General features: G+C 43.2%; 1 protein-coding gene across 5 annotated transcripts in view; it reads right to left on the bottom strand.

Moving 5' to 3' along the window:
* Positions 1-26,661, bottom strand: part of tws (protein phosphatase 2 regulatory subunit tws) — a 284,859-nt gene that overhangs the window by 95,540 nt on the left and 162,658 nt on the right. For all 5 annotated transcript variants that reach the window (XR_011715348.1, XM_071683743.1, XM_071683741.1 and 2 more), the window contains one exon: positions 22,928-23,097. Coding sequence is in view for 4 of the 5 variants with exons in the window: in XM_071683743.1 (XP_071539844.1) it covers positions 22,928-23,097 (170 nt within the window). In the remaining variant the exon portion in view is untranslated. The remainder of the gene's footprint in view (positions 1-22,927; positions 23,098-26,661) is intronic.

A 26,661-nucleotide genomic window follows, 5' to 3' on the forward strand; every position in this document is an offset into this window, starting at 1 on the left:
CATGGAGAGAATGAGTGAGGAAAGATTGACCAAGAGGATATATGTGTCGGAGGTGGAGGGAACGAGGAGAAGTGGGAGACCAAATTGGAGGTGGAACGATGGAGTGAAAAAGATTTTGAGAGATCGGGGCCTGAACATGCAGGAGGGTGAAAAGCGGGCAAGGAATAGAGTGAATTGGATCGATGTTGTATACCAGGGTCGACATGCTGTCAATGGATTGAATCAGGGCATGTGAAGCGTCTGGGGTAAACCATGGAAAGTTCTGTGGGGCCTGGATGTGGAAAGGGAGCTGTGGTTTCGGGCATTATTGCATGACAGCTGGAGACTGAGTGTGAACGAATGGGGCCTTTGTCATCTTTTCCTAGCGCTACCTCGCACACATGAGGGGGGAGGGGGATGGTATTCATGTGTAGCGAGGTGGCGATGGAAATGAATAAAGGCAGGCAGTGTGAATAGTGTGCACGGGTATATATGTATGTGTCTGTGTGTATATATATGTGTACATTGAACTATGGGTGTGTATGTTTGCGTGTGTGGACGTGTGTGTATATACATGTGTATGGGGGTGGGTTGGGCCATTTCTTTCTTCTGTTTCCTTGCGCTACCTAGCAAATGCGGGAGACAGCGAAAAAGCAAAATAAATAAAATAAATATTTATTTATTTACTTATTTTGCTTTGTCGCTGTCTCCCGCATTTGCGAGGTAGCGCAAGGAAACAGATGAAAGAAATGGCCCAACCCATCCCCATACACATGTATATACATACACGTCCACACACGCAAATATACATACCTATACATCTCAATGTACACATATATATACACACAAATACATATACATATATACACATGTACATAATTCATAGTCTGCCTTTATTTGTTCCCATCGCCACCTCGCCACATATAGAATAACAACCCCTCCCCCCATATGTGTGCGAGGTAGCGCTAGGAAAAGACACCAAAGGCCCCATTCGTTCACACTCAGTCTCTAGCTGTCATGTAATAATGCACCGAAACCACAGCTCCCTTTCCACATTCAGGCCCCAGACAACTTTCCATGGTTTACCCCAGACGCTTCACATGCCCTGGTTCAATCCATTGACAGCACGTCGACCCCGGTATACCACATCGTTCCAATTCACTATATTCCTTGCACGCCTTTCACCCTCCTGCATGTTCAGGCCCCGATCACACAAAATCTTTTTCACTCCATCTTTCCACCTCCAATTTGGTCTCCCACTTCTCCTCGTTCCCTCCACCTCTGATGCATATATCCCCTTGGTCAATCTTTCCTCACTCATTCTCTCCATGTGGCCAAACCATTTCAAAACACCCTCTTCTACTCTCTCAACCACGCTCTTTTTATTTCCACACATCTCTCTTACCCTTACATTACTTACTCGATCAAACTACCTCACACCACATATTGTCCTTAAACATCTCATTTCCAGCACATCCACCCTCGTGCGCACAACTCTATCCATAGCCCACGCCTCGCAACCATACAACAATGATGGAACCACTATTCCTTCAAACATACCCATTTTTGCTTTCCGAGATAATGTTCTTGACTTCCAAACATTCTTCAAGGCTCCCAGAATTTTCGCCCCCTCCCCCACCCTATGATCCACTTCCGCTTCCATGGTTCCATCCGCTGCCAGATCCACTCCCAGATATCTAAAACACTTCACTTCCTCGAGTTTTTCTCCATTCAAACTCACCCCCCAATTGACTTGACCCTCAACCCTACTGTACATAATAACCTTGCTCTTATTCACACTTACTCTTAACTTTCTTCTTCCACACACTTTACCAAACTCAGTCACCAGCTTCTGCAGTTTCTCACATGAATCAGCCACCAGCGCTGTATCATCAGTGAACAACAACTGACTCACTTCCCAAGCTCTCTCATCCCCAACAGACTTCATACTTGCCCCTCTTTCCAAAACTCTTGCCTTCACCTCCCTAACAACCACATCCATAAACAAATTAAACAACCATGGAGACATCACACACCCCTGCCCCAAACCTACATTCACTGAGAACCAATCACTTTCCTCTCTTCCTACACGTACACATGCCTTACATCCTCGATAAAAACTTTTCACTGCTTCTAACAACTTGCCTCCCACACCATATATTCTTAATACCTTCCACAGAGCATCTCTATTAACTCTATCATATGCCTTCTCCAGATCCATAAATGCTACATGCAAATCCATTTGCTTTTCTAAGCATTTCTCACATACATTCTTCAAAGCAAACACCTGATCCACACATCCTCTACCACTTCTGAAACCACACTGCTTTTCCCCAATCTGATGATCTGTACATGCTTTCACCCTATCAATCAATACCCTCCCATATAATGTACCAGGAATACTCAACAAACTTATACCTCTGAAATTTGATCACTCACTCTTATCCCCTTTGCCTTTGTACAATGGCACTATGCACGCATTCCACCAATCCTCAGGCACCTCACCATGAGTCATACATACATCAAATAACCTTACCAACCAGTCAATAATACAGTCACCCCCTTTTTTAATAAATTCCACCGCAATACCATCCAAACCTGCTCCATCTTCCACAAAGCTTTTACTACCTCTTCTCTGTTTATCAAATCATTTTCCCTAACCCTCTCACTTTGCACACCACCTCGACCAAAACACCCTATATCTGCCACTCTATCATCAAACACATTCAACAAACCTTCAAAATACTCACTCCATCTCCTTCTCACATCATCACTACTTGTTATAAATAAATATAAATATATTTTTTTTATTATTATTTTGCTTTCTCGCTGTCTCACGCGTTTGCGAGGTAGCGCAAGGAAACAGACAAAAGAAATGGCCCAACCCACCCCCATACACAATGTATATACATACACATCCACACACGCAAATATACATACCTATACATCTCAATGTACACATATATATACACACACAGACACATACATATATACCGATGCACACAATTCACATTATCTGCCTTTATTCATTCCCATCGCCACCTCGCCACACATGGAATACCATCCCTCTCCCCCCTCATGTGTGCGAGGTAGCACTAGGAAAAGACAACAAAGGCCCCATTCGTTCACACTCAGTCTCTAGCTGTCATGCAATAATGCACCGAAACCACAGCTCCCTTTCCATATCCAGGCCCCACAGAACTTTCCATGGTTTACCCCAGACGCTTCACATGCCCTGATTCAACCCACTGACAGCACATCAACCCCGGTATACCACATCGATTCCTTGCCCTCCTTTCACCCTCCTGCATGTTCAGGCCCCGATCACACAAAATCTTTTTCACTCCATCTTTCCACCTCCAATTTGGTCTCCCACTTCTCCTTGTTCCCTCCACCTCCGACACATATATCCTCTTGGTCAATCTTTCCTCACTCATTCTCTCCATGTGCCCAAACCATTTCAAAACACCCTCTTTTGCTCTCTCAACCACGCTCTTTTTATTTCCACACATCTCTCTTACCCTTACGTTACTTACTTGATCAAACCACCTCACACCACACATTGTCCTCAAACATCTCATTTCCAGCACATCCACCCTCCTGCACATAACTCTATCCATAGCCCACGCCTCGCAACAATACAAATTTTTTGGAACCACTATTCCTTCAAACATACCCATTTTTGCTTTCCGAGATAATGTTCTCGACTTTCACACATTCTTCAAGGCTCCCTGGATTTTCGCCCACTCCCCCACCCTATGATTCACTTCCGCTTCCACGGTTCCATCCACTGCCAGATCCACTCCCAGATATCTAAAACACTTTACTTCCTCCAGTTTTTCTCCATTCAAACTTACCTCCCAATTGACTTGACCCTCAACCCTACTGTACCTAATAACCTTGCTCTTATTCACATTTACTCTTAACTTTCTTCTTTCACGCACTTTACCAAACTCAGTCACCAGCTTCTGCAGTTTCTCACATGAATCAGCCACCAGCGCTGTATCATCAGCGAACAAAAACTGACTCACTTCCCAAGCTCTCTCTTTCACAACAGACTTCATACTTGCCCCTCTTTCCAAAACTCTTGCATTCACCTCCCTAACAACCACATCCATAAACAAATTAAACAACCATGGAGACATCACACACCCCTGCCCCAAACCTACATTCACTGAGAACCAATCACTTTCCTCTCTTCCTACACGTACACATGCGTTACATCCTCGATAAAAACTTTTCACTGCTTCTAACAACTTGCCTCCCACACCATATATTCTTAATACCTTCCACAGAGCATCTCTATCAACTCTCATATGCCTTCTCCAGATCCATAAATGCTACATACAAATCCATTTGCTTTTCTAAGTATTTCTCACATACATTCTTCAAAGCAAACACCTGATCCACACATCCTCTACCACTTCTGAAACCACACTCCTCTTCCCCAATCTGATGCTCTGTATATGCTTTCACCCTCTCAATCAATACACTCCCATATAATTTACCAGGAATACTCAACAAACTTATACCTCTGTAATTTGAGCACTCACTCTTATCCACTTTGCCTCTGTACAAGGGCACTATGCACACATTCCGCCAATCCTCAGGCACCTCACCATGAGTCATACATACATTAAATAACCTTACCAACGAGTCAACAATAGTCACCCCTTTTTTTAATAAATTCCACTGCAATACCATCCAAACCTGCTGCCTTGCCGGCTTTCATCTTCCACAAAGCTTTTACTACCTCTTCTCTGTTTACCAAATCATTTTCCCTAACCCTTTCACTTTGCACACCACCTCTACCAAAACACCCTATATCTGCCACTCTATCATCAAACACATTCAACAAACCTTGAAAATACTCACTCCATCTCCTTCTCACATCACCACTACTTTTTATCACCTCCCCATTTGCGCCCTTCACTGAAGTTCCCATTTGCTCCCTTGTCTTACGCACTTTATTTACCTCCTTCCAGAACATCTTTTTATTCTCCCTAAAATTTAATGATACTCTCTCACCCCAACTCTCATTTGCCCTCTTTTTCACCTCTTGCACCTTTCTCTTGACCTCCGGTCTCTTTCTTTTATACATCTCCCACTCAATTGCATTTTTTCCCTGCAAAAATTGTCCAAATGCCTCTCTCTTCTCTTTCACTAATAATCTTACTTCTTCATCCCACCACTCACTACCCTTTCTAATCAACCCACCTCCCACTCTTCTCATGCCACAAGCATCTTTTACGCAATCCATCACTGATTCCCTAAATACATCCCATTCCTCCCCCACTCCCCTTACTTCCATTGTTCTCACCTTTTTCCGGGTTATAGTGATGGGTGATTTGAATGCAAAGGTGAGTAATGTGGCAGTTGAGGGAATAATTGGTATACATGGGGTGTTCAGTGTTGTAAATGAAAATGGTGAAGAGCTTGTAGATTTATGTGCTGAAAAAGGACTGGTGATTGGGAATACCTGGTTTAAAAGGCGAGATATACAAGATAACGAGATAACAAGTAGTGGTGATATGAGAAGGAGATGGAGTGAGTATTTTGAAGGTTTGTTGAATGTGTTTGATGATAGAGTGGCAGATATAGGGTGTTTTGGTAGAGGTGGTGTGCAAAGTGAAAGGGTTAGGGAAAATGATTTGGTAAACAGAGAAGAGGTAGTAAAAGCTTTGTGGAAGATGAAAGCCGGCAAGGCAGCAGGTTTGGATGGTATTGCAGTGGAATTTATTAAAAAAGGGGGTGACTGTATTATTGACTGGTTGGTAAGGTTATTTAATGTATGTATGACTCATGGTGAGGTGCCTGAGGATTGGCGGAATGCTTGCATAGTGCCATTGTACAAAGGCAAAGGGGATAAGAGTGAGTGCTCAAATTTCAGAGGTATAAGTTTGTTGAGTATTCCTGGTAAATTATATGGGAGGGTATTGATTGAGAGGGTGAAGGCATGTACAGAGCATCAGATTGGGGAAGAGCAGTGTGGTTTCAGAAGTGGTAGAGGATGTGTGGATCAGGTGTTTGCTTTGAAGAATGTATGTGAAAAATACTTAAAAAGCAAATGGATTTGTATGTAGCATTTATGGATCTGGAGAAGGCATATGATAGAGTTGATAGAGATGTTCTGTGGAAGGTATTAACAATATATGGTGTGGAAGGCAAGTTGTTAGAAGCAGTGAAAAGTTTTTATCGAGGATGTAAGGCATGTGTACGTGTAGGAAGAGAGGAAAGTGGTTCTCAGTGAATGTAGGTTTGCGGCAGGGGTGTGTGATGTCTCCATGGTTGGTTAATTTGTTTATGGATGGGGTTGTTAGGGAGGTGAATGCAAGAGTTTTCGAAAGAGGGGCAAGTATGAAGTCTGTTGGGGATGAGAGAGCTTGGGAAGTGAGTCAGTTGTTGTTCGCTGATGATACAGCGCTGGTGGCTCATTCATGTGAGAAACTGCAGAAGCTGGTGACTGAGTTTGGGAAAGTGTGTGAAAGAAGAAAGTTAAGAGTAAATGTGAATAAGAGCAAGGTTATTAGGTACAGTAGGGTTGAGGGTCAAGTCAATTGGGAGGTAAGTTTGCATGGAGAAAAACTGGAGGAAGTAAAGTGTTTTAGATATCTGGGAGTGGATCTGGCAGCGGATGGAACCATGGAAGCGGAAGTGGATCATAGGGTGGGGGAGGGGGCGAAAATCCTGGGGCCTTGAAGAATGTGTGGAAGTCGAGAACATTATCTCGGAAAGCAAAAATGGGTATGTTTGAAGGAATAGTGGTTCCAACAATGTTCTATGGTTGCAAGGTGTGGGCTATGGATAGAGTTGTGCGCAGGAGGATGGATGTGCTGGAAATGAGATGTTTGAGGACAATGTGTGGTGTGAGGTGGTTTCATCGAGTAAGTAATGAAAGGGTAAGAGAGATGTGTGGTAATAAAAAAAAAAGTGTGGTTGAGACAGCAGAAGAGGGTGTTTTGAAATGGTTTGGGCACATGGAGAGAATGAGTGAGGAAAGATTGACCAAGAGGATATATGTGAAGGAGGTGGAGGGAACGAGAAGTGGGAGACCAAATTGGAGGTGGAAAGATGGGGTGAAAAAGATTTTGTGTGATTGGGGCCTGAACATGCAGGAGGGTGAAAGGAGGGCAACAAGGAATAGAGTGAATTGGATCGATGTGGTATACCGGGGTTGACGTGCTGTCAGTGGATTGAATCAGGGCATGTGAAGAGTCTGGGGTAAACCATGGAAAGCTGTGTAGGTATGTATATTTGCGTGTGTGGACGTATGTATATACATGTGTTTGGGGGTGGATTGGGCCATTTCTTTCGTCTGTTTCCTTGCGCTACCTCGCAAACGCGGGACACAGTGGCAAAAAAAAAATACATAAGTATACGTATGTAAGTAGGAGAGATGGCCAGAGAGAATTATTGGATTACATGTTAATTGACAGGCGCGCGAAAGAGAGACTTTTGGATGTTAATGTGCTGAGAGGTGCAACTGGAGGGATGTCTCATCATTATCTTGTGGAGGCTAAGGTGAAGATTTCGTATGGGTTTTCAGAAAAGAAGAGTGAATGTTGGGGTGAAGAGGGTGGTGAGAGTAAGTGAGCTTGGGAAGGAGACTTGTGTGAGGAAGTACCAGGAGAGACTGAGTACAGAATAATTATTTTTTTTTCTTTTTTTTTTTTTGCTTTGTCGCTGTCTCCCGCGTTTGCGAGGTAGCGCAAGGAAACAGACGAAAGAAATGGCCCAACCCACCCCCATACACATGTATATACATCCCCCATACACATGTATATACATAAGTCCACACACGCAAATATACATACCTAAACAGCTTTCCATGGTTTACCCCAGACGCTTCACATGCCCTGATTCAATCCATTGACAGCACATCAACCCCGGTATACCACATCGATCCAATTCACTCTATTCGTTGCCCTCCTTTCACCCTCCTGCATGTTCAGGCCCCGATCACACAAAATCTTTTTCACTCCATCTTTCCACCTCCAATTTGGTCTCCCACTTCTCCTCATTCCCTCCACCTCCGACACATATATCCTCTTGGTCAATCTTTCCTCACTCATTCTCTCCATGTGCCCAAACCATTTCAAAACACCCTCTTCTGCTCTGTCAACCACGCTCTTTTTATTTCCACACATCTCTCTTACCCTTACGTTACTTGATCAAATCACCTCACACCACACATTGTCCTCAAACATCTCATTTCCAGCACATCCATCCTCCTGCGCACAACTCTATCCATAGCCCACGCCTCGCAACCATACAAAATTGTTGGAACCACTATTCCTTCAAACATACCCATTTTTGCTTTCCGAGATAATGTTCTCGACTTCCACACATTCTTCAAGGCTCCCAGGATTTTCGCCCCCTCCCCCACCGTATGATCCACTTCTGCTTCAATGGTTCCATCCGCTGCCAAATCCACTCCCAGATATCTAAAACACTTTACTTCCTCCAGCTTTTCTCCATTCAAACTTACCTCCCAATTGACTTGACCCTCAACCCTACTGTACCTAATAACCTTGCTCTTATTCACATTTACTCTTAACTTTCTTCTTTCACACACTTTACCAAACTAAGTCATCAGCTTCTGCAGTTTCTCACATGAATCAGCCACCAGCGCTGTATCATCAGCGAACAACAACTGACTCACTTCCCAAGCTCTCTCATCCACAACAGACTTCATACTTGCCCCTCTTTCCAAAACTCTTGCATTCACCTCCCTAACAACCCCATCCATAAACAAATTAAACAACCATGGAGACATCACACACCCCTGCCGCAAACCTACATTCACTGAGAACCAATCACTTTCCTCTCTTCCTACACGTACACATGCCTTACATCCTCGATAAAAACTTTTCACTGCTTCTAACAACCTGCCTCCCACACCATATATTCTTAATACCTTCCACAGAGCATCTCTATCAACTCTATCATATGCCTTCTCCAGATCCATATATATATATATATATATATATATATATATATATATATATATATATATATATATATATAACCCGATCTCGTGCATCGGGTTATAGTGATGGGTGATTTGAATGCAAAGGTGAGTAATGTGGCAGTTGAGGGAATAATTGGTATGCATGGGGTGTTCAGTGTTGTAAATGGAAATGGTGAAGAGCTTGTAGATTTATGTGCTGAAAAAGGACTGATGATTGGGAGTACCTGGTTTAAAAAGCGAGATATACATAAGTATACTTATTTAAGTAGGAGAGATGGCCAGAGAGCGTTATTGGATTACGTGTTAATTGACAGGCGTGCGAAAGAGAGACTTTTGGATGTTAATGTGCTGAGAGGTGCAACTGGAGGGATGTCTGATCATTATCTTGTGGAGGCTAAGGTGAAGATTAGTATGGGTTTTCAGAAAAGAGGAGTGAATGTTGGGGTGAAGAAGGTGGTGAGAGTAAGTGAGCTTGGGAAGGAGACCTGTGTGGGGAAGTACCAGGAGAGACTGTGTACAGAATGGAAAAAGGTGAGAACAATGGAAGTAAGGGGAGTGGGGGAGGAATGGGATGTATTTAGGGAATCAGTGATGGATTGCGCAAAAGATGCTTGTGGCATGAGAAGAGTGGGAGGTGGGCTGTTTAGAAAGGGTAGTGAGTGGTGGGATGAAGAAGTAAGAGTATTAGTGAAAGAGAAGAGAGAGGCATTTGGACGATTTTTGCAGGGAAAAAATGAAATTGAGTGGGAGAAGTATAAAAGAAAGAGACAGGAGGTCAAGAGAAAGGTGCAAGAGGTGAAAAAAAGGGCAAATGAGAGTTGGGGTGAGAGACTATCAGTAAATTTTAGGGAGAATAAAAAGATGTTCTGGAAGGAGGTAAATAGGGTGCGTAAGACAAGGGAGCAAATGGGAACCTCAGTGACGGGCGCTAATGGGGAAGTGATAACAAGTAGTGGTGATGTGAGAAGGAGATGGAATGAGTATTTTGAAGGTTTGTTGAATGTGTCTGATGACAGAGTGGCAGATATAGGGTGTTTGGGTCGAGGTGGTGTGCAAAGTGAGAGGGTTAGGGAAAATGATTTGGTAAACAGAGAAGAGGTAGTAAAAGCTTTGCGGAAGATGAAAGCCGGCAAGGCAGCAGGTTTGGATGGTATTGCAGTGGAATTTATTAAAAAAGGGGGTGACTGTATTGTTGACTGGTTGGTAAGGTTATTTAATGTATGTATGACTCATGGTGAGGTGCCTGAGGATTGGCGGAATGCGTGCATAGTGCCATTGTACAAAGGCAAAGGGGATAAGAGTGAGTGCTCAAATTACAGAGGTATAAGTTTGTTGAGTATTCCTGGTAAATTATATGGGAGGGTGTTGATTGAGAGGGTGAAGGCATGTACAGAGCATCAGATTGGGGAAGAGCAGTGCAGTTTCAGAAGTGGTAGAGGATGTGTGGATCAGGTGTTTGCTTTGAAGAATGTATGTGAGAAATACTTAGAAAAGCAAAGGGATTTGTATGTAGGATTTATGGATCTGGAGAAGGCATATGATAGAGTTGATAGAGATGCTCTGTGGAAGGTATTAAGAATATATGGTGTGGGAGGCAAGTTGTTAGAAGCAGTGAAAAGTTTTTATCGAGGATGTAAGGCATGTGTACGTGTAGGAAGAGAGGAAAGTGATTGGTTCTCAGTGAATGTAGGTTTGCGGCAGGGGTGTGTGATGTCTCCATGGTTGTTTAATTTGTTTATGGATGGGGTTGTTAGGGAGGTAAATGCAAGAGTCCTGGAAAGAGGGGCAAGTATGAAGTCTGTTGGGGATGAGAGAGCTTGGGAAGTGAGTCAGTTGTTGTTCGCTGATGATACAGCGCTGGTGGCTGATTCATGTGAGAAACTGCAGAAGCTGGTGACTGAGTTTGGTAAAGTGTGTGGAAGAAGAAAGTTAAGAGTAAATGTGAATAAGAGCAAGGTTATTAGGTACAGTAGGGTTGAGGGTCAAGTCAATTGCGAGGTGAGTTTGAATGGAGAAAAACTGGAGGAAGTGAAGTGTTTTAGATATCTGGGAGTGGATCTGTCAGCGGATGGAACCATGGAAGCGGAAGTGGATCATAGGGTGGGGGAGGGGGCGAAAATTTTGGGAGCCTTCAAAAATGTGTGGAAGTCGAGAACATTATCTCGGAAAGCAAAAATGGGTATGTTTGAAGGAATAGTGGTTCCAACAATGTTGTATGGTTGCGAGGCGTGGGCTATGGATAGAGTTGTGCGCAGGAGGATGGACGTGCTGGAAATGAGATGTTTGAGGAAAATGTGTGGTGTGAGGTGGTTTGATCGAGTAAGTAACGTAAGGGTAAGAGAGATGTGTGGAAATAAAAAGAGCGTGGTTGAGAGAGCAGAAGAGGGTGTTTTGAAACGGTTTGGGCACATGGAGAGAATGAGTGAGGAAAGATTGACCAAGAGGATATATGTGTCGGAGGTGGAGGGAACGAGGAGAAGAGGGAGACCAAATTGGAGGTGGAAAGATGGAGTGAAAAAGATTTTGTGTGATCGGGGCCTGAACATGCAGGAGGTTGAAAGGAGGGCAAGGAATAGAGTGAATTGGAGCGAGGTGGTATACAGGGGTTGACGTGCTGTCAGTGGATTGAATCAAGGCATGTGAAGCGTCTGGGGTAAACCATGGAAAGCTGTGTAGGTATGTATGTTTGCGTTTGTGGACGTGTGTATGTACATGTGTATGGGGGGGGGGGGTTGGGCCATTTCTTTTGTCTGTTTCCTTGCGCTACCTCGCAAACGCGGGAGACAGCGACAAAGTATAAAAAAAAAAAAAAAAAAAAAAAATATATATATATATATATATATATATAAATATTTTTTTTTATACTTTGTCGCTGTCTCCCGCGTTTGCGAGGTAGCGCAAGGAAACAGACGAAAGAAATAGCCCAACCCCCCCCCCCATACACATGTACATACACACGTCCACACACGCAAATATACATACCTACACAGCTTTCCATGGTTTACCCCAGACGCTTCACATGCCTTGCTTCAATCCACTGACAGCACGTCAACCCCTGTATACCACATGACTCCAATTCACTCTATTTCTTGCCCTCCTTTCACCCTCCTGCATGTTCAGGCCCCGATCACACAAAATCTTTTTCACTCCATCTTTCCACCTCCAATTTGGTCTCCCTCTTCTCCTCGTTCCCTCCACCTCCGACACATATATCCTCTTGGTCAATCTCTCCTCACTCATTCTCTCCATGTGCCCAAACCATTTCAAAACACCCTCTTCTGCTCTCTCAACCACGCTCTTTTTACTTCCACACATCTCTCTTACCCTTACGTTACTTACTCGATCAAACCACCTCACACCACACATTGTCCTCAAACATCTCATTTCCAGCACATCCATCCTCCTGCGCACATCTCTATCCATAGCCCACGCCTCGCAACCATACAACATTGTTGGAACCACTATTCCCTCAAACATACCCATTTTCGCTTTCCGAGATAATGTTCTCGACTTCCACACATTTTTCAAGGCTCCCAAAATTTTCGCCCCCTCCCCCACCCTATGATCCACTTCCGCTTCCATGGTTCCATCCGCTGACAGATCCACTCCCAGATATCTAAAACACTTCACTTCCTCCAGTTTTTCTCCATTCAAACTCACCTCCCAATTGACTTGACCCTCATCCCTACTGTACCTAATAACCTTGCTCTTATTCACATTTACTCTCAACTTTCTTCTTCCACACACTTTACCAAACTCAGTCACCAGCTTCTGCAGTTTCTCACATGAATCAGCCACCAGCGCTGTATCATCAGCGAACAACAACTGACTCACTTCCCAAGCTCTCTCATCCCCAACAGACTTCATACTTGCCCCTCTTTCCAGGACTCTTGCATTTACCTCCCTTACAACCCCATCCATAAACAAATTAAACAACCATGGAGACATCACACACCCCTGCCGCAAACCTACATTCACTGAGAACCAATCACTTTCCTCTCTTCCTACACGTACACATGCCTTACATCCTCGATAAAAACTTTTCACTGCTTCTAACAACTTGCCTCCCACACCATATATTCTTAATACCTTCCACAGAGCATCTCTATCAACTCTATCATATGCCTTCTCCAGATCCATAAATGCTACATACAAATCCATTTGCTTTTCTAAGTATTTCTCACATACATTCTTCAAAGCAAACACCTGATCCACACATCCTCTACCACTTCTGAAACCGCACTGTTCTTCCCCAATCTGATGCTCTGTACATGCCTTCACCCTCTCAATCAATACCCTCCCATATAATTTACCAGGAATACTCAACAAACTTATACCTCTGTAATTTGAGCACTCACTCTTATCCCCTTTGCCTTTGTACAATGGCACTATGCACGCATTCCGCCAATCCTCAGGCACCTCACCATGAGTCATACATACATTAAATAACCTTACCAACCAGTCAACAATACAGTCACCCCCTTTTTTAATAAATTCCACTGCAATACCATCCAAACCTGCTGCCTTGCCGGCTTTCATCTTCCGCAAAGCTTTTACTACCTCTTCTCTGTTTACCAAATCATTTTCCCTAACCCTCTCACTTTGCACACCACCTCGACCAAAACACCCTATATCTGCCACTCTGTCATCAGACACATTCAACAAACCTTCAAAATACTCATTCCATCTCCTTCTCACATCACCGCTACTTGTTATCACCTCCCCATTTACGCCCTTCACTGAAGTTCCCATTTGCTCCCTTGTCTTACGCACCCTATTTACCTCCTTCCAGAACATCTATATATATATATATATATATATATATATATATATATATATCACCTCTTGCACCTTTCTCTTGACCTCCTGTCTCTTTCTTTTATACATCTCCCACTCAATTGCATTTTTTCCCTGCAAAAATCGTCCAAATGCCTCTCTCTTCTCTTTCACTAATACTCTTACTTCTTCATCCCACCACTCACTACCCTTTCTAATCAACCCACCTCCCACTCTTCTCATGCCACAAGCATCTTTTGCGCAATCCATCACTGATTCCCTAAATACATCCCATTCCTCCCCCACTCCCCTTACTTCCATTGTTCTCACCTTTTTCCATTCTGTACTCAGTCTCTCCTGGTACTTCCTCACACAGGTCTCCTTCTCAAGCTCACTTACTCTCACCACCCTCTTCACCCCAACATTCACTCTTCTTTTCTGAAAACCCATACAGATCTTCACCTTAGCCTCCACAAGATAATGATCAGACATCCCTCCAGTTGCACCTCTCAGCACATTAACATCCAAAAGTCTCTCTTTCGCACGCCTGTCAATTAACACGTAATCCAATAACGCTCTCTGGCCATCTCTCCTACTTACATAAGTATACTTATGTATATCTCGCTTTTTAAACCAGGTATTCCCAATCATCAGTCCTTTTTCAGCACATAAATCTACAAGCTCTTCACCATTTCCATTTACAACACTGAACACCCCATGTATACCGATTATTCCCTCAACTGCCACATTACTCACCTTTGCATTCAAATCACCCATCACTATAACCCGGTCTCGTGCATCAAAACCACTAACACACTCATTCAGCTGCTCCCAAAACACTTGCCTCTCTTGATCTTTCTTCTCATGCCCAGGTGCATATGCACCAATAATCACCCACCTCTCTCCATCAACTTTCAGTTTTACCCATATTAATCGAGAATTTACTTTCTTACACTCTATCATATACTCCCACAACTCCTGTTTCAGGAGTATTGCTACTCCTTCCCTTGCTCTTGTCCTCTCACTAACCCCTGACTTTACTCCCCAGACATTTCCAAACCACTCTTCCCCTTTACCCTTGAGCTTCGTTTCACTCAGAGCCAAAACATCCAGGTTCCTTTCCTCAAACATACTACCTATCTCTCCTTTTTTCACATCTTGGTTACATCCACACACATTTAGGCACCCCACTCTGAGCCTTCGAGGAGGATGAGCACTCCCCGCGTGACTCCTTCTTCTGTTTCCCATTTTAGAAAGTTAATACAAGGAGGGGAGGATTTCTGGCCCCCCGGAAAAAAGGGCAAATGAGAGTTGGGGTGAGAGAGTATCATTAAATTTTAGGGAGAATAAAAAGATGTAGTGAATGTAGGTTTGCGGCAGGGGTGTGTGATGTCTCCATGGTTGTTTAATTTGTTTATGGATGGGGTTGTAAGGGAGGTAAATGCAAGAGTCCTGGAAAGAGGGGCAAGTATGAAGTCTGTTGGGGATGAGAGAGCTTGGGAAGTGAGTCAGTTGTTGTTCGCTGATGATACAGCGCTGGTGGCTGATTCATGTGAGAAACTGCAGAAGCTGGTGACTGAGTTTGGTAAAGTGTGTGGAAGAAGAAAGTTGAGAGTAAATGTGAATAAGAGCAAGGTTATTAGGTACAGTAGGGGTGAGGGTCAAGTCAATTGGGAGGTGAGTTTGAATGGAGAAAAACTGGAGGAAGTGAAGTGTTTTAGATATCTGGGAGTGGATCTGTCAGCAGATGGAACCATGGAAGCGGAAGTGGATCATAGGGTGGGGGAGGGGGCGAAAATTTTGGGAGCCTTGAAAAATGTGTGGAAGTCGAGAACATTATCTCGGAAAGCGAAAATGGGTATGTTTGAGGGAATAGTGGTTCCAACAATGTTGTATGGTTGCGAGGCGTGGGCTATGGATAGAGATGTGCGCAGGAGGATGGATGTGCTGGAAATGAGATGTTTGAGGACAATGTGTGGTGTGAGGTGGTTTGATCGAGTAAGTAACGTAAGGGTAAGAGAGATGTGTGGAAATAAAAAGAGCGTGGTTGAGAGAGCAGAAGAGGGTGTTTTGAAATGGTTTGGGCACATGGAGAGAATGAGTGAGGAGAGATTGACCAAGAGGATATATGTGTCGGAGGTGGAGGGAACGAGGAGAAGAGGGAGACCAAATTGGAGGTGGAAAGATGGAGTGAAAAAGATTTTGTGTGATCGGGGCCTGAACATGCAGGAGGGTGAAAGGAGGGCAAGGAATAGAGTGAATTGGAGTCATGTGGTATACAGGGGTTGACGTGCTGTCAGTGGATTGAATCAAGGCATGTGAAGCGTCTGGGGTAAACCATGGAAAGCTGTGTAGGTATGTATATTTGCGTGTGTGGACGTGTGTATGTACATGTGTATGGGGGGTGGGGGGGTTGGGCCATTTCTTTCGTCTGTTTCCTTGCGCTACCTCGCAAACGCGGGAGACAGCGACAAAGTATAAAAAAAAAAAAAAAAAAAAAAAAGATGTTCTGGAAGGAGGTAAATAAAGTGCGTAAGACAAGGGAGCAAATGGGAACTTCAGTGAAGGGCACAAATGGGGAGGTGATAACAAGTAGTGGTGATGTGAGAAGGAGATGGAGTGAGTATTTTGAAGGTTTGTTGAATGTGTTTGATGATAGAGTGGCAGATATAGGGTGTTTTGGTCGAGGTGGTGTGCAAAGTGAGAGGGTTAGGGAAAATTATTTGGTAAACAGAGAAGAGGTAGTGAAAGCTTTGCAGAAGATGAAAGCCGGCAAGGCAGCAGGTTTGGATGGTATTGCAGTGGAATTTATTAAAAAAGGGGGTGACTGTATTGTTGACTGGTTGGTAAGGTTATTTAATGTATGTATGACTCATGGTGAGGTGCCTGAGGATTGGCGGAATGCGTGCATAGTGCCATTGTACAAAGGCAAAGGGGATAAGAGTGAATGCTCAAATTACAGAGGTATAAGTTTGTTGAGTATTCCTGGTAAATTATATGGGAGGGTATTGATTGAGAGGGTGAAGGCATGTACAGAGCATCAGATTGGGGAAGAGCAGTGTGGTTTCAGAAGTGGTAGAGGATGTGTGGATCAGGTGTTTGCTTTGAAGAATGTATGTGAGAAATACTTAGAAAAGCAAATGGATTTGTATGTAGCATTTATGGATCTGGAGAAGGCATATGATAGAGTTGATAGAGATGCTCTGTGGAAGGTATTAAGAATATATGGTGTGGGAGGAAAGTTGTTAGAAGCAGTGAAAAGTTTTTATCGAGGATGTAAGGCATATGTACGTGTAGGAAGAGAGGAAAGTGATTGGTTCTCAGTGAATGTAGGTTTGCGGCAGGGGTGTGTGATGTCTCCATGGTTGTTTAATTTGTTTATGGATGGGGTTGTTAGGGAGGTGAATGCAAGAGTTTTGGAAAGAGGGGCAAGTATGAAGTCTGTTGGGGATGAGAGAGCTTGGGAAGTGAGTCAGTTGTTGTTCGCTGATGATACAGCGCTGGTGGCTGATTCATGTGAGAAACTGCAGAAGCTGGTGACTGAGTTTGGGAAAGTGTGTGGAAGAAGAAAGTTAAGAGTAAATGTGAATAAGAGCAAGGTTATTAGGTACAGTGGGGTTGAGGGTCAAGTCAATTGGGAGGTGAGTTTGAATGGAGAAAAACTGGAGGAAGTGAAGTGTTTTAGATATCTGGGAGTGGATCTGGCAGCGGATGGAACCATGGAAGCGGAAGTGGATCATAGGGTGGGGAGGGGGCAAAAATTCTGGGGGCCTTGAAGAATGTGTGGAAGTCGAGAACATTATCTCGGAAAGCAAAAATGGGTATGTTTGAAGGAATAGTGGTTCCAACAATGTTGTATGGTTGCGAGGCGTGGGCTATGGATAGAGTTGTGCGCAGGAGGATGGATGTGCTGGAAATGAGATGTTTGAGGACAATGTGTGGTGTGAGGTGGTTTGATCGAGTGAGTAACGTAAGGGTAAGAGAGATGTGTGGAAATAAAAAGAGCGTAGTTGAGAGAGCAGAAGAGGGTGTTTTGAAGTGGTTTGGGCACATGGAGAGAATGAGTGAGGAAAGATTGACCAAGAGGATATATGTGTCGGAGGTGGAGGGAACGAGGAGAAGAGGGAGACCAAATTGGAGGTGGAAAGATGGAGTGAAAAAGATTTTGTGTGATCGGGGCCTGAACATGCAGGAGGGTGAAAGGAGGGCAAGGAATAGAGTGAATTGGAGCGATGTGGTATACCGGGGTTGACGTGCTGTCAGTGGATTGAATCAAGGCATGTGAAGCGTCTGGGGTAAACCATGGAAAGCTGTGTAGGTATGTATATTTGCGTGTGTGGACGTGTGTATGTACATGTGTATGGGGGGGGGGGTTGGGCCATTTCTTTCGTCTGTTTCCTTGCGCTACCTCGCAAACGCGGGAGACAGCGACAAAGTATAAAAAAAAAAATCTTTTTCACTCCATCTTTCCACCTCCAATTTGGTCTCCCTCTTCTCCTTGTTCCCTCCACCTCCGACACATATATCCTCTTGGTCAATCTTTCCTCACTCATTCTCTCCATGTGCCCAAACCACTTCAAAACACCCTCTTCTGCTCTCTCAACCACGCTCTTTTTATTTCCACACATCTCTCTTACCCTTACGTTACTCACTCGATCAAACCACCTCACACCACACATTGTCCTCAAACATCTCATTTCCAGCACATCCATCCTCCTGCGCACAACTCTATCCATAACTCACGCCTCGCAACCATACAACATTGTTGGAACCACTATTCCTTCAAACATACCCATTTTTGCTTTCCGAGATAATGTTCTCGACTTCCACACATTCTTCAAGGCCCCCAGAATTTTCGCCCCCTCCCCCACCCTATGATCCACTTCCGCTTCCATGGTTCCATCCGCTGCCAGATCCACTCCCAGATATCTAAAACACTTCACTTCCTCCAGTTTTTCTCCATTCAAACTCACCTCCCAATTGACTTGACCCTCAACAATACTGTACCTAATAACCTTGCTCTTATTCACATTTACTCTTAACTTTCTTCTTCCACACACTTTACCAAACTCCGTCACCAGCTTCTGCAGTTTCTCACATGAATCAGCCACCAGCGCTGTATCATCAGCGAACAACAACTGACTCACTTCCCAAGCTCTCTCATCCAAAACAGACTTCATACTTGCCCCTCTTTCCAAAACTCTTGCATTTACCTCCCTAACAACCCCATCCATAAACAAATTAAACAACCATGGAGACATCACACACCCCTGCCGCAAACCTACATTCACTGAGAACCAATCACTTTCCTCTCTTCCTACACATACACATGCCTTACATCCTCGATAAAAACTTTTCACTGCTTTTAACAACTTTCCTCCCACACCATATATTCTTAATACCTTCCACAGAGCATCTCTATCAACTCTATCATATGCCTTCTCCAGATCCATAAATGCTACATACAAATCCATTTGCTTTTCTAAGTATTTCTCACATACATTCTTCAAAGCAAACACCTGATCCACACATCCTCTACCACTTCTGAAACCACACTGCTCTTCCCCAATCTGGTGCTCTGTACATGCCTTCACCCTCTCAATCAATACCCTCCCACATAATTTACCAGGAATACTCAACAAACTTATACCTCTGTAATTTGAGCACTCACTCTTATCCCCTTTGCCTTTGTACAATGGCACTATGCACGCATTCCGCCAATCCTCAGGCACCTCACCATGAGTCATACATACATTAAATAACCTTACCAACCAGTCAACAATACAGTCACCCCCTGTACATATGTACATAATTACTATTACTATCGATAATTTTCTTTTTTCAACTTTCCAAGAGAAGTAACAGAGAAGGGGGCCAGGTGAGGATATTCCCTCAGAGGCCCAGTCCTCTGTTCTTAACGCTACCTTGCTAATGCGGGAAATGGCGAATAGTGTAAAAAAAAAAAATGTACATAATTCATACTGTCTGCCTTTATTCATTCCCATCGCCACCCCCCAAACATAAATAACAACCCCCTACCTTCGCATGTGCGCAAGGTAACGCTAGAAAAAGACAACAAAGGCCACATTCATTCACACTCAGTCTCTAGCTGTCATGTAATAATGCACCAAAACCACAGCTCCCTTTCCACATCCAGGCCCCACACAACTTTCCATGGTTTACCCCATACGCTTCACATGCCTTGGTTCAATCCATTGACAGCACATCAACCCTGGTATACCACATCGTTCCAATTCAATCTATTTCTTACACGCCTTTCACCCTCCAGCATGGTCAGGCCCATATCACTCAAAACCTTTTTCACTCCATCTTTCCACCTCCAATTTGGTCTCCTACTTCTCCTCATTCCCTCCACCTCCGACACATATATCCTCATGGTCAATCTTTCCTCACTCATTCTCTCCATGTGACCAAACCATTTCAAAACACTCTCTTCTGCTCTCTCAACCACACTCTTTTTATTACCACACATCTCTTTTACCCTTACATTACTTACTCAACCAAACCATCTCACACCACATATTGTCCTCAAACATCTCACTTCCAGCACATCCACCCTCCTCCACACAACTCTGCCTATAGCCCAGGGATTGCAACCATACAACATTGTTGGAACCACTATTCCTTCAAATATACCCATTTTTGCTTTCCGAGATAATGTTGTAAACTTCCACACATTCTTCAACGCTCCCAGAACTTTTGCCACCTCCCCACCCTATGATTCACTTCCGCTTCCATGGTTCCATCCTCTGCCAAATCCACTCCCAGATATCTAAAACACTTTACTTCCTCCAGTTTTTCTCCATTCAAACTTACCTCCCAATTGACTTGTCCCTCAACCCTACTGTACCTAATAACCTTGCTCTTATTCACATTTACTCTCAGCTTTCTTCTTTCACACACTTTATCAAACTCAGTCACCAGCTTCTGCAGTTTCTCACACGAATCAGCCACCAGCGCTGTATCATCAGCAAACAACAACTGACTCACTTCCCAAGCTCTCATCCACAACAGAATGCATACTTGCCCCTCTTTCCAAAACTCTTGCATTCACCTCCTTAACAACCCCCTCCATAAACAAATTAAACCATGGAGATATCACACACCCCTGTCGCAAATCTACATTCACTGAGAACCAATAACTTTCCTCTCTTCCTGCAAATACACGTGCCTTACATCCTCGATAAAAACTTTTCACTGCTTCTAACAACTTGCCTACCAAATATTCTTAATACCTTCCACAGAGCATCTCTAACAACTCTATCATATGCCTTCACCAGATCCAAAAATGCTACATACAAATCCATTTGCTTTTCTAAGTATTTCTCACATACATTCTTCAAAGCAAACACCTGATCCACACATCCTCTACCACTTCTGAAACCACACTGCTCTTACCCAATCTGATGCTCTGTACATGCCTTCACCCTCTCAATTAATACCCTCCCATATAATTTACTAGGAATACTCAACAAACTTATACCTCTGGGGATAGGGGATTAAGAATACTTCCCACGTATTCCCTGCGTGTCGTAGAAGGCGACTAAAATGGGAGGGAGCGGGGGGCTGGAAATCCTCCCCTCTCGTTTTTTTTTTTTTTTTTTAATTTTCCAAAAGAAGGAACAGAGGGGGCCAGGTGAGGATATTCCAAAAAAGGCCCAGTCCTCTGTTCTTAACGCTACCTCGCTCACGCGGGAAATGGCAAATAGTTTAAAAAAAAAAATTTGAGAACTCATCTTTATCCCCTTTGCCTTTGTACAATGGCACTATGGAAGCATTCCGCCAATCCTCAGGCACCCCAACATGAGTCACACATACATTAAATAACCTTACCAACCAGTCAACAATACAGTCACCCTCTTTTTTAATAAATTCCACTGCAATACCATGCAAACTCACTGCCTTGCCGGCTCTCATCTACCGTAAAGCTTTTAATACCTCTTCTCTGTTTACCAAACCATTCTCCCAAACCCTCTCACTCTGCCCATCACCTCGACCAAAACACCCTATATCTGCCACTCTTATCATCAAACACATTCAACAAACCTTCAAAATACTCCATCTCCTTCTCACATCACTACTTGTTATCACCTACCCTAAGCACCCTTCAATGAAGTTCCCATTACTTCCCTTTTCTTATGCACTTTATCTACCTCCTTCCAAAACATTGTTTTATTCTCCCTAAAATTTAATGATACTCTCTCATCCCAACTCTAATCTGCCCTCTTTTTCACCTCTTGCACCTTTCTCTTGACCTCCTGCCTCTTTCTTATATACGTCTCCCACTCATTTGCATTATTTCCCTGCAAAAATCATCCAAATGCCTCCCTCTTCTCTTTCACTAATATTCTTACTTCTTCATCCCACCACTCACTACCCTTTCTAATCTGCCCACCTCCCATGCTTCTCATGCCACAAGCATCTTTTGTGCAAGCCATCACTGCTTCCCTAAATACATCCCATTCCTCCCCCACTCCCCTTACCACCTTTGTTCTCACCTTTTTCCATTCTGTTCTCAGTCTCTCCTGGTACTTCCTCACACAAGTCTCCTTCCCAAGCTCACTTACTCTCACCACTCTTTTCACCCCAACATTCTCTCTTCTTTTCTGAAAACCTCTACAAATCTTCACCTTTGCCTCCACAAGATAATGATCAGACATCCCTCCAGTTGCACCTCTCAGCACATTAACATCCTAAAGTCTCTCTTTCGAGCGCCAATCAATTAACACGTAATCCAACAACGCTCTCTAGCCATATCTCCTACTTACATACGTATACTTATGTATATTTCTCTTTTTAAACAAGGTATTCCCAATCACCAGTCCTTTTTCAGCACATAAATCTACAAGCTCTTCACCATTTCCATTTACAACACTGAACACCCCATGTACACCAATTATTCCCTCAACTGCCACATTACTCACCTTTGTATTAAAATCACCTATCACTATAACCCGGTCTCGTGCATCAAAACTACTAATACACTCACTCAGCTGCTCCCAAAACACTTGCCTCTCATGATCTTTCTTCTCATGCCCAGGTGCACATACACCAATAATCACCCATCTCTCTCCATCCACTTTCAGTTTTACCCATATCAATCTAGAGTTTACTTTCTTACACTATCACATACTCCCACCACTCCTGTTTCACAAATTCATTTACATCCTTGAATCTTACCGGATAAGTTTCTATAGGTTTAGTCTCCATGTGTAGATCCCACACTTTAACTGAAAGATAGTCCCGTGAAATCATGTAGCGACCACTATTTGAAAACTTTACATCACTAATGGAAGATATGATTTCACTGAAGAAGCTACGATTTGTGGGATCTTCTGGTTCCTCAAACACTGAAAAATAAAAAATGAACATTGAGTATTCAACTATAGAGAAGATAATTTCCATGTAAACACTTGATTCAGAACATAAAATTTAGATTTGATGGAATATAAATAATATAACAATGAGGAGCTCTCATTAAAGATATGTTAAAACAGACTGACGGTTACATTTGCTATATCCAGTTAGTTGCAGCTAAATACACAAAAGGCAAGTGCTACAAGTAACACCATGTCAATCTTTCCAATGCTGTGGGGCTCTAAGAATGAAAAGACCCATTATTCTATCAAAGGTTAACTCCTAAGAGCATATGAACAGCATTTGTCAACTGATATGGGGATAAAAATCTACCAAAACTTCACCCTCTTACATCAACATGATATCTATGAGGCCAACTAAACCTCATTCCCAGAGGCCCTAAAAACCATAAAGCAAACCACTTCACTGGTGATAAGATAAGGTGGTACTTCCTTGCATACAATCTTTTTCACTTACTACTGTGCAGTGGCAGTATCATAACCAATGAGGTTAGTAGGTACTGCTACAATGGTATGGGCTCAAAACGGGGAAAAAGTTTGAATTTCAGTGCCTCAAGGGGATACACACACCCACTAGTGTGTGTGTGTGTGTGTTCCACCCTTGGGGGTGAAACAGAAGGGAGAAGCGTTGTGCAATTCCATCAGGGCATTAGTAGTATTCTTTTTTTCTAAATATAGACAAACACTTGAGGTGTGCTGGGATGCAGTTTTTTTGGTCAATTTGGTAGCCATGCTGCCTCTGGGAAACACTGTGCTGGAGTAGCCCTCTGCCAGTGGCTATAAAGGGTGAGGCACAAAAGTCTAAGAAGTAACACTGGAGTCTTACAGTTACGCCACTCAATAAAAGAGGCGAGTGACAGATGGAGATGGTGCTAAATGCAAATGGAATGACTGGTGAGCAAATGGAAGAAGCTCGTGTGTGTGTGTGGTGTGGTTTGGTGTGGTGTGTGTGTGTGTGTGTGTGTGTGTGTGTGTGTGTGTGTGTGTGTGTGTGTGTGTGTGTGTTTTGTGTGTGTGTTTTGTGTGTGTGTTTGTGTGTGTGTGTGTGTGTGTGTGTGTATTGTGTGTGTGTGTGTATTGTGTGGCATGTGTGTGTGTGTGTGTGTGTGTGTGTGTGTGTGTGTGTGTGTGTGTGTGTGTGTGTGTGTGTTCATAGTCTGGATGATTAGGGAATTTGGGAAACCTATATCCTCAAGCAGGGTGTATGGAGTGAAAATGGAAATTATGAATGTAAGTTATGGGAGGGGGTGGAGGGACGAGTGAGCATGGACAGGAATGGATGAAAATCATCAGGGAAGAAGGATGTGCAATAGAGTTATAATCAAAAGTATGGAAGGGTGTTACAGAGCATGAATGGAATGGATTAAGAATAATGTGGGCAAAAGGAAAGACTGGAATTATGAAGTACGCATGGGTATGTGTATATGCGCACAAGAATGAGAAGACTGAGCGAGATAAGAATGAAGTGAAATGTTTCTGGAGAAATATGAATGATTGTAGAATGATTTTGAGATGGAGATAGGATGGCTGTAATTGGCATTGGTAAATGAGGAGGGCAAGGAGTAAATGAGAATGGAAGTTATCTTGTGGATGTCTGTGCTGAGAGGGATTTATTCCCTGCAAAGACCTTTTTTCAGCATGAGATGATCTCCAGGTATACATGGATGAGAAATGATGGAAGAGAAGAGCACTGAGGTTTGACTACGTGGCAGTGGATGAAAAGCTGAGAAAGGCTGTGCTAGATGCTAGAGTTGTCAGAGGATTCTTTGGAAACTGACCATTTCAAAATTCTTGTGGTGGTGAAGATCAAAGAGAGACAGAGGTATGGTGTAAGGAAAAATGGAGAGGTAAAAGTGTTGGCATGGCTGAATATGAATCTGAAATAATTGCAAGGAGTATGAAAAGAATGAGCTAAAGTTTAGATATGAGTGCAGTAAAAGTAAGATGCAATCAGGTGTAAATGAGGTGTTTAAAATGTTTAGAGAAAGATTGTTAGAGGTTGCAGAATTAGTAATAGGATACAAGGTTGTGAGATATAGGAACAGAAAGAGGAAATGCATGTTGGACAAATGAGACCAGAAATGCTGCAGAAGAGAAGAAAAAGGAAAATGGAATATTGCTCAATAGGATGTATTTAGGGAAGCAGTGATGGCTTGCGTAAAAGATGCTTGTGGCACGAGAAAGGTGGGAGGTGGGCATATTAGAAAGGATAGTGAGTGGTGGGATGAAGAAGTAAGATTGTTAGTGAAAGAGAAGAGAGGCATTTGGATGATTTTTGCAGAGAAATAGTGCAAATGACTGGGAGATGTATAAAAGAAAGAGCCACGAGGTCAAGAAAAAGGTGCAAGAGATGAAAAAGAGGGCAAATGAGAGTTGGGGTGAGAGAGCATCATTAAATTTTAGAGAGCATAAAAAGATGTTTTGGAAGGACGTAAATAAAGTGCATAAGACAAGAGAACAAATGGGAGCATCAGTGAAGAGGGCAACTGGGGAGGTAATAACAAGTAGTGGTGAAGTGAGAAGGGAGATGGAGTGAGTATTTTGAAGGTTTGTTGAATGTGTTTGATGACAGAGTGGCAGATATAGGGTGCTTTGGTTGAGGTGGTGTGCGAAGAGAGAGGATCAGGGAGAATGATTTGGTAAACAGATAAGAGGTAGTGAAAACTTTGTGGAAGATGAAAGCCAGCAAGGTGGCGGGTTTGGATGGTATTGCTCTGGAATTCATTAAAAATGGGGGTGACTGTGTTGTTGACTGGTTGGTGACAATATTCAATGGATGTATGGTTCATGGTAAGGTGCCTGAGGATTGGTGGAATGCATGCATAGTGCTACTGTACAAAGCAAAAGGGGATAAAGGTGAGGGATCAAATTACAAAGGTATAAGTTTGTTAAGTATTCGTGGGAAATCATATGGCAGGGTATTGATTGAGAGGGTGAAGGCATGTACAGAGCATCAGATTGGGGAAGAGCAGTGTGGTTTCAGAAGTGGTAGAGGATGTGTGGATTAGGTGTTTGCTTTGAAAAAGGTATGTGAGAAATACATAGAAAAACAAATGAATATATATGTAGCATCTATGGATCTGGAGAAGGCATATGATAGAGTTGATAGAGATGCTCTGTGGAAGGTATTATGAGTATATGGAGTGCGAGGTAAGTTGCTAGAAGCAGTGAAAAGTTTTTATCCTAGTTCCTATCCTGGTTCCTAGTGAATGTTGGTTTGCGGCAGGGGTGCGTGATGTATCCATGGTTGCTAAATTTGTTTATGGGTGGGGTTGTTAGGAAGGTGAATGCAAGAGTTTTGGCAAGAAAGGCAAGTATGCAGTCTGTTGTGGATGAGAGGGCTTGGGAAGTGAGTCAGTTGTTGTTCGCTGATGATACAGCACTGGTGGCTGATTTGGGTGAGAAACTGCAGAAGTTGGTGACTGAGTTTGGTAAAGTGTGTGAAAGTAGAAAGCTGAGAGTAAATGTGAATAAGAGCAAGGTTATTAGGTTCAGTAGGGTCAAGGGACAAGTAAATTGGGAGGCAAGTTTGAATGA

This window comes from Panulirus ornatus, chromosome 37, assembly GCF_036320965.1.
Source record: "Panulirus ornatus isolate Po-2019 chromosome 37, ASM3632096v1, whole genome shotgun sequence".
Taxonomy (NCBI): domain Eukaryota; kingdom Metazoa; phylum Arthropoda; class Malacostraca; order Decapoda; family Palinuridae; genus Panulirus; species Panulirus ornatus.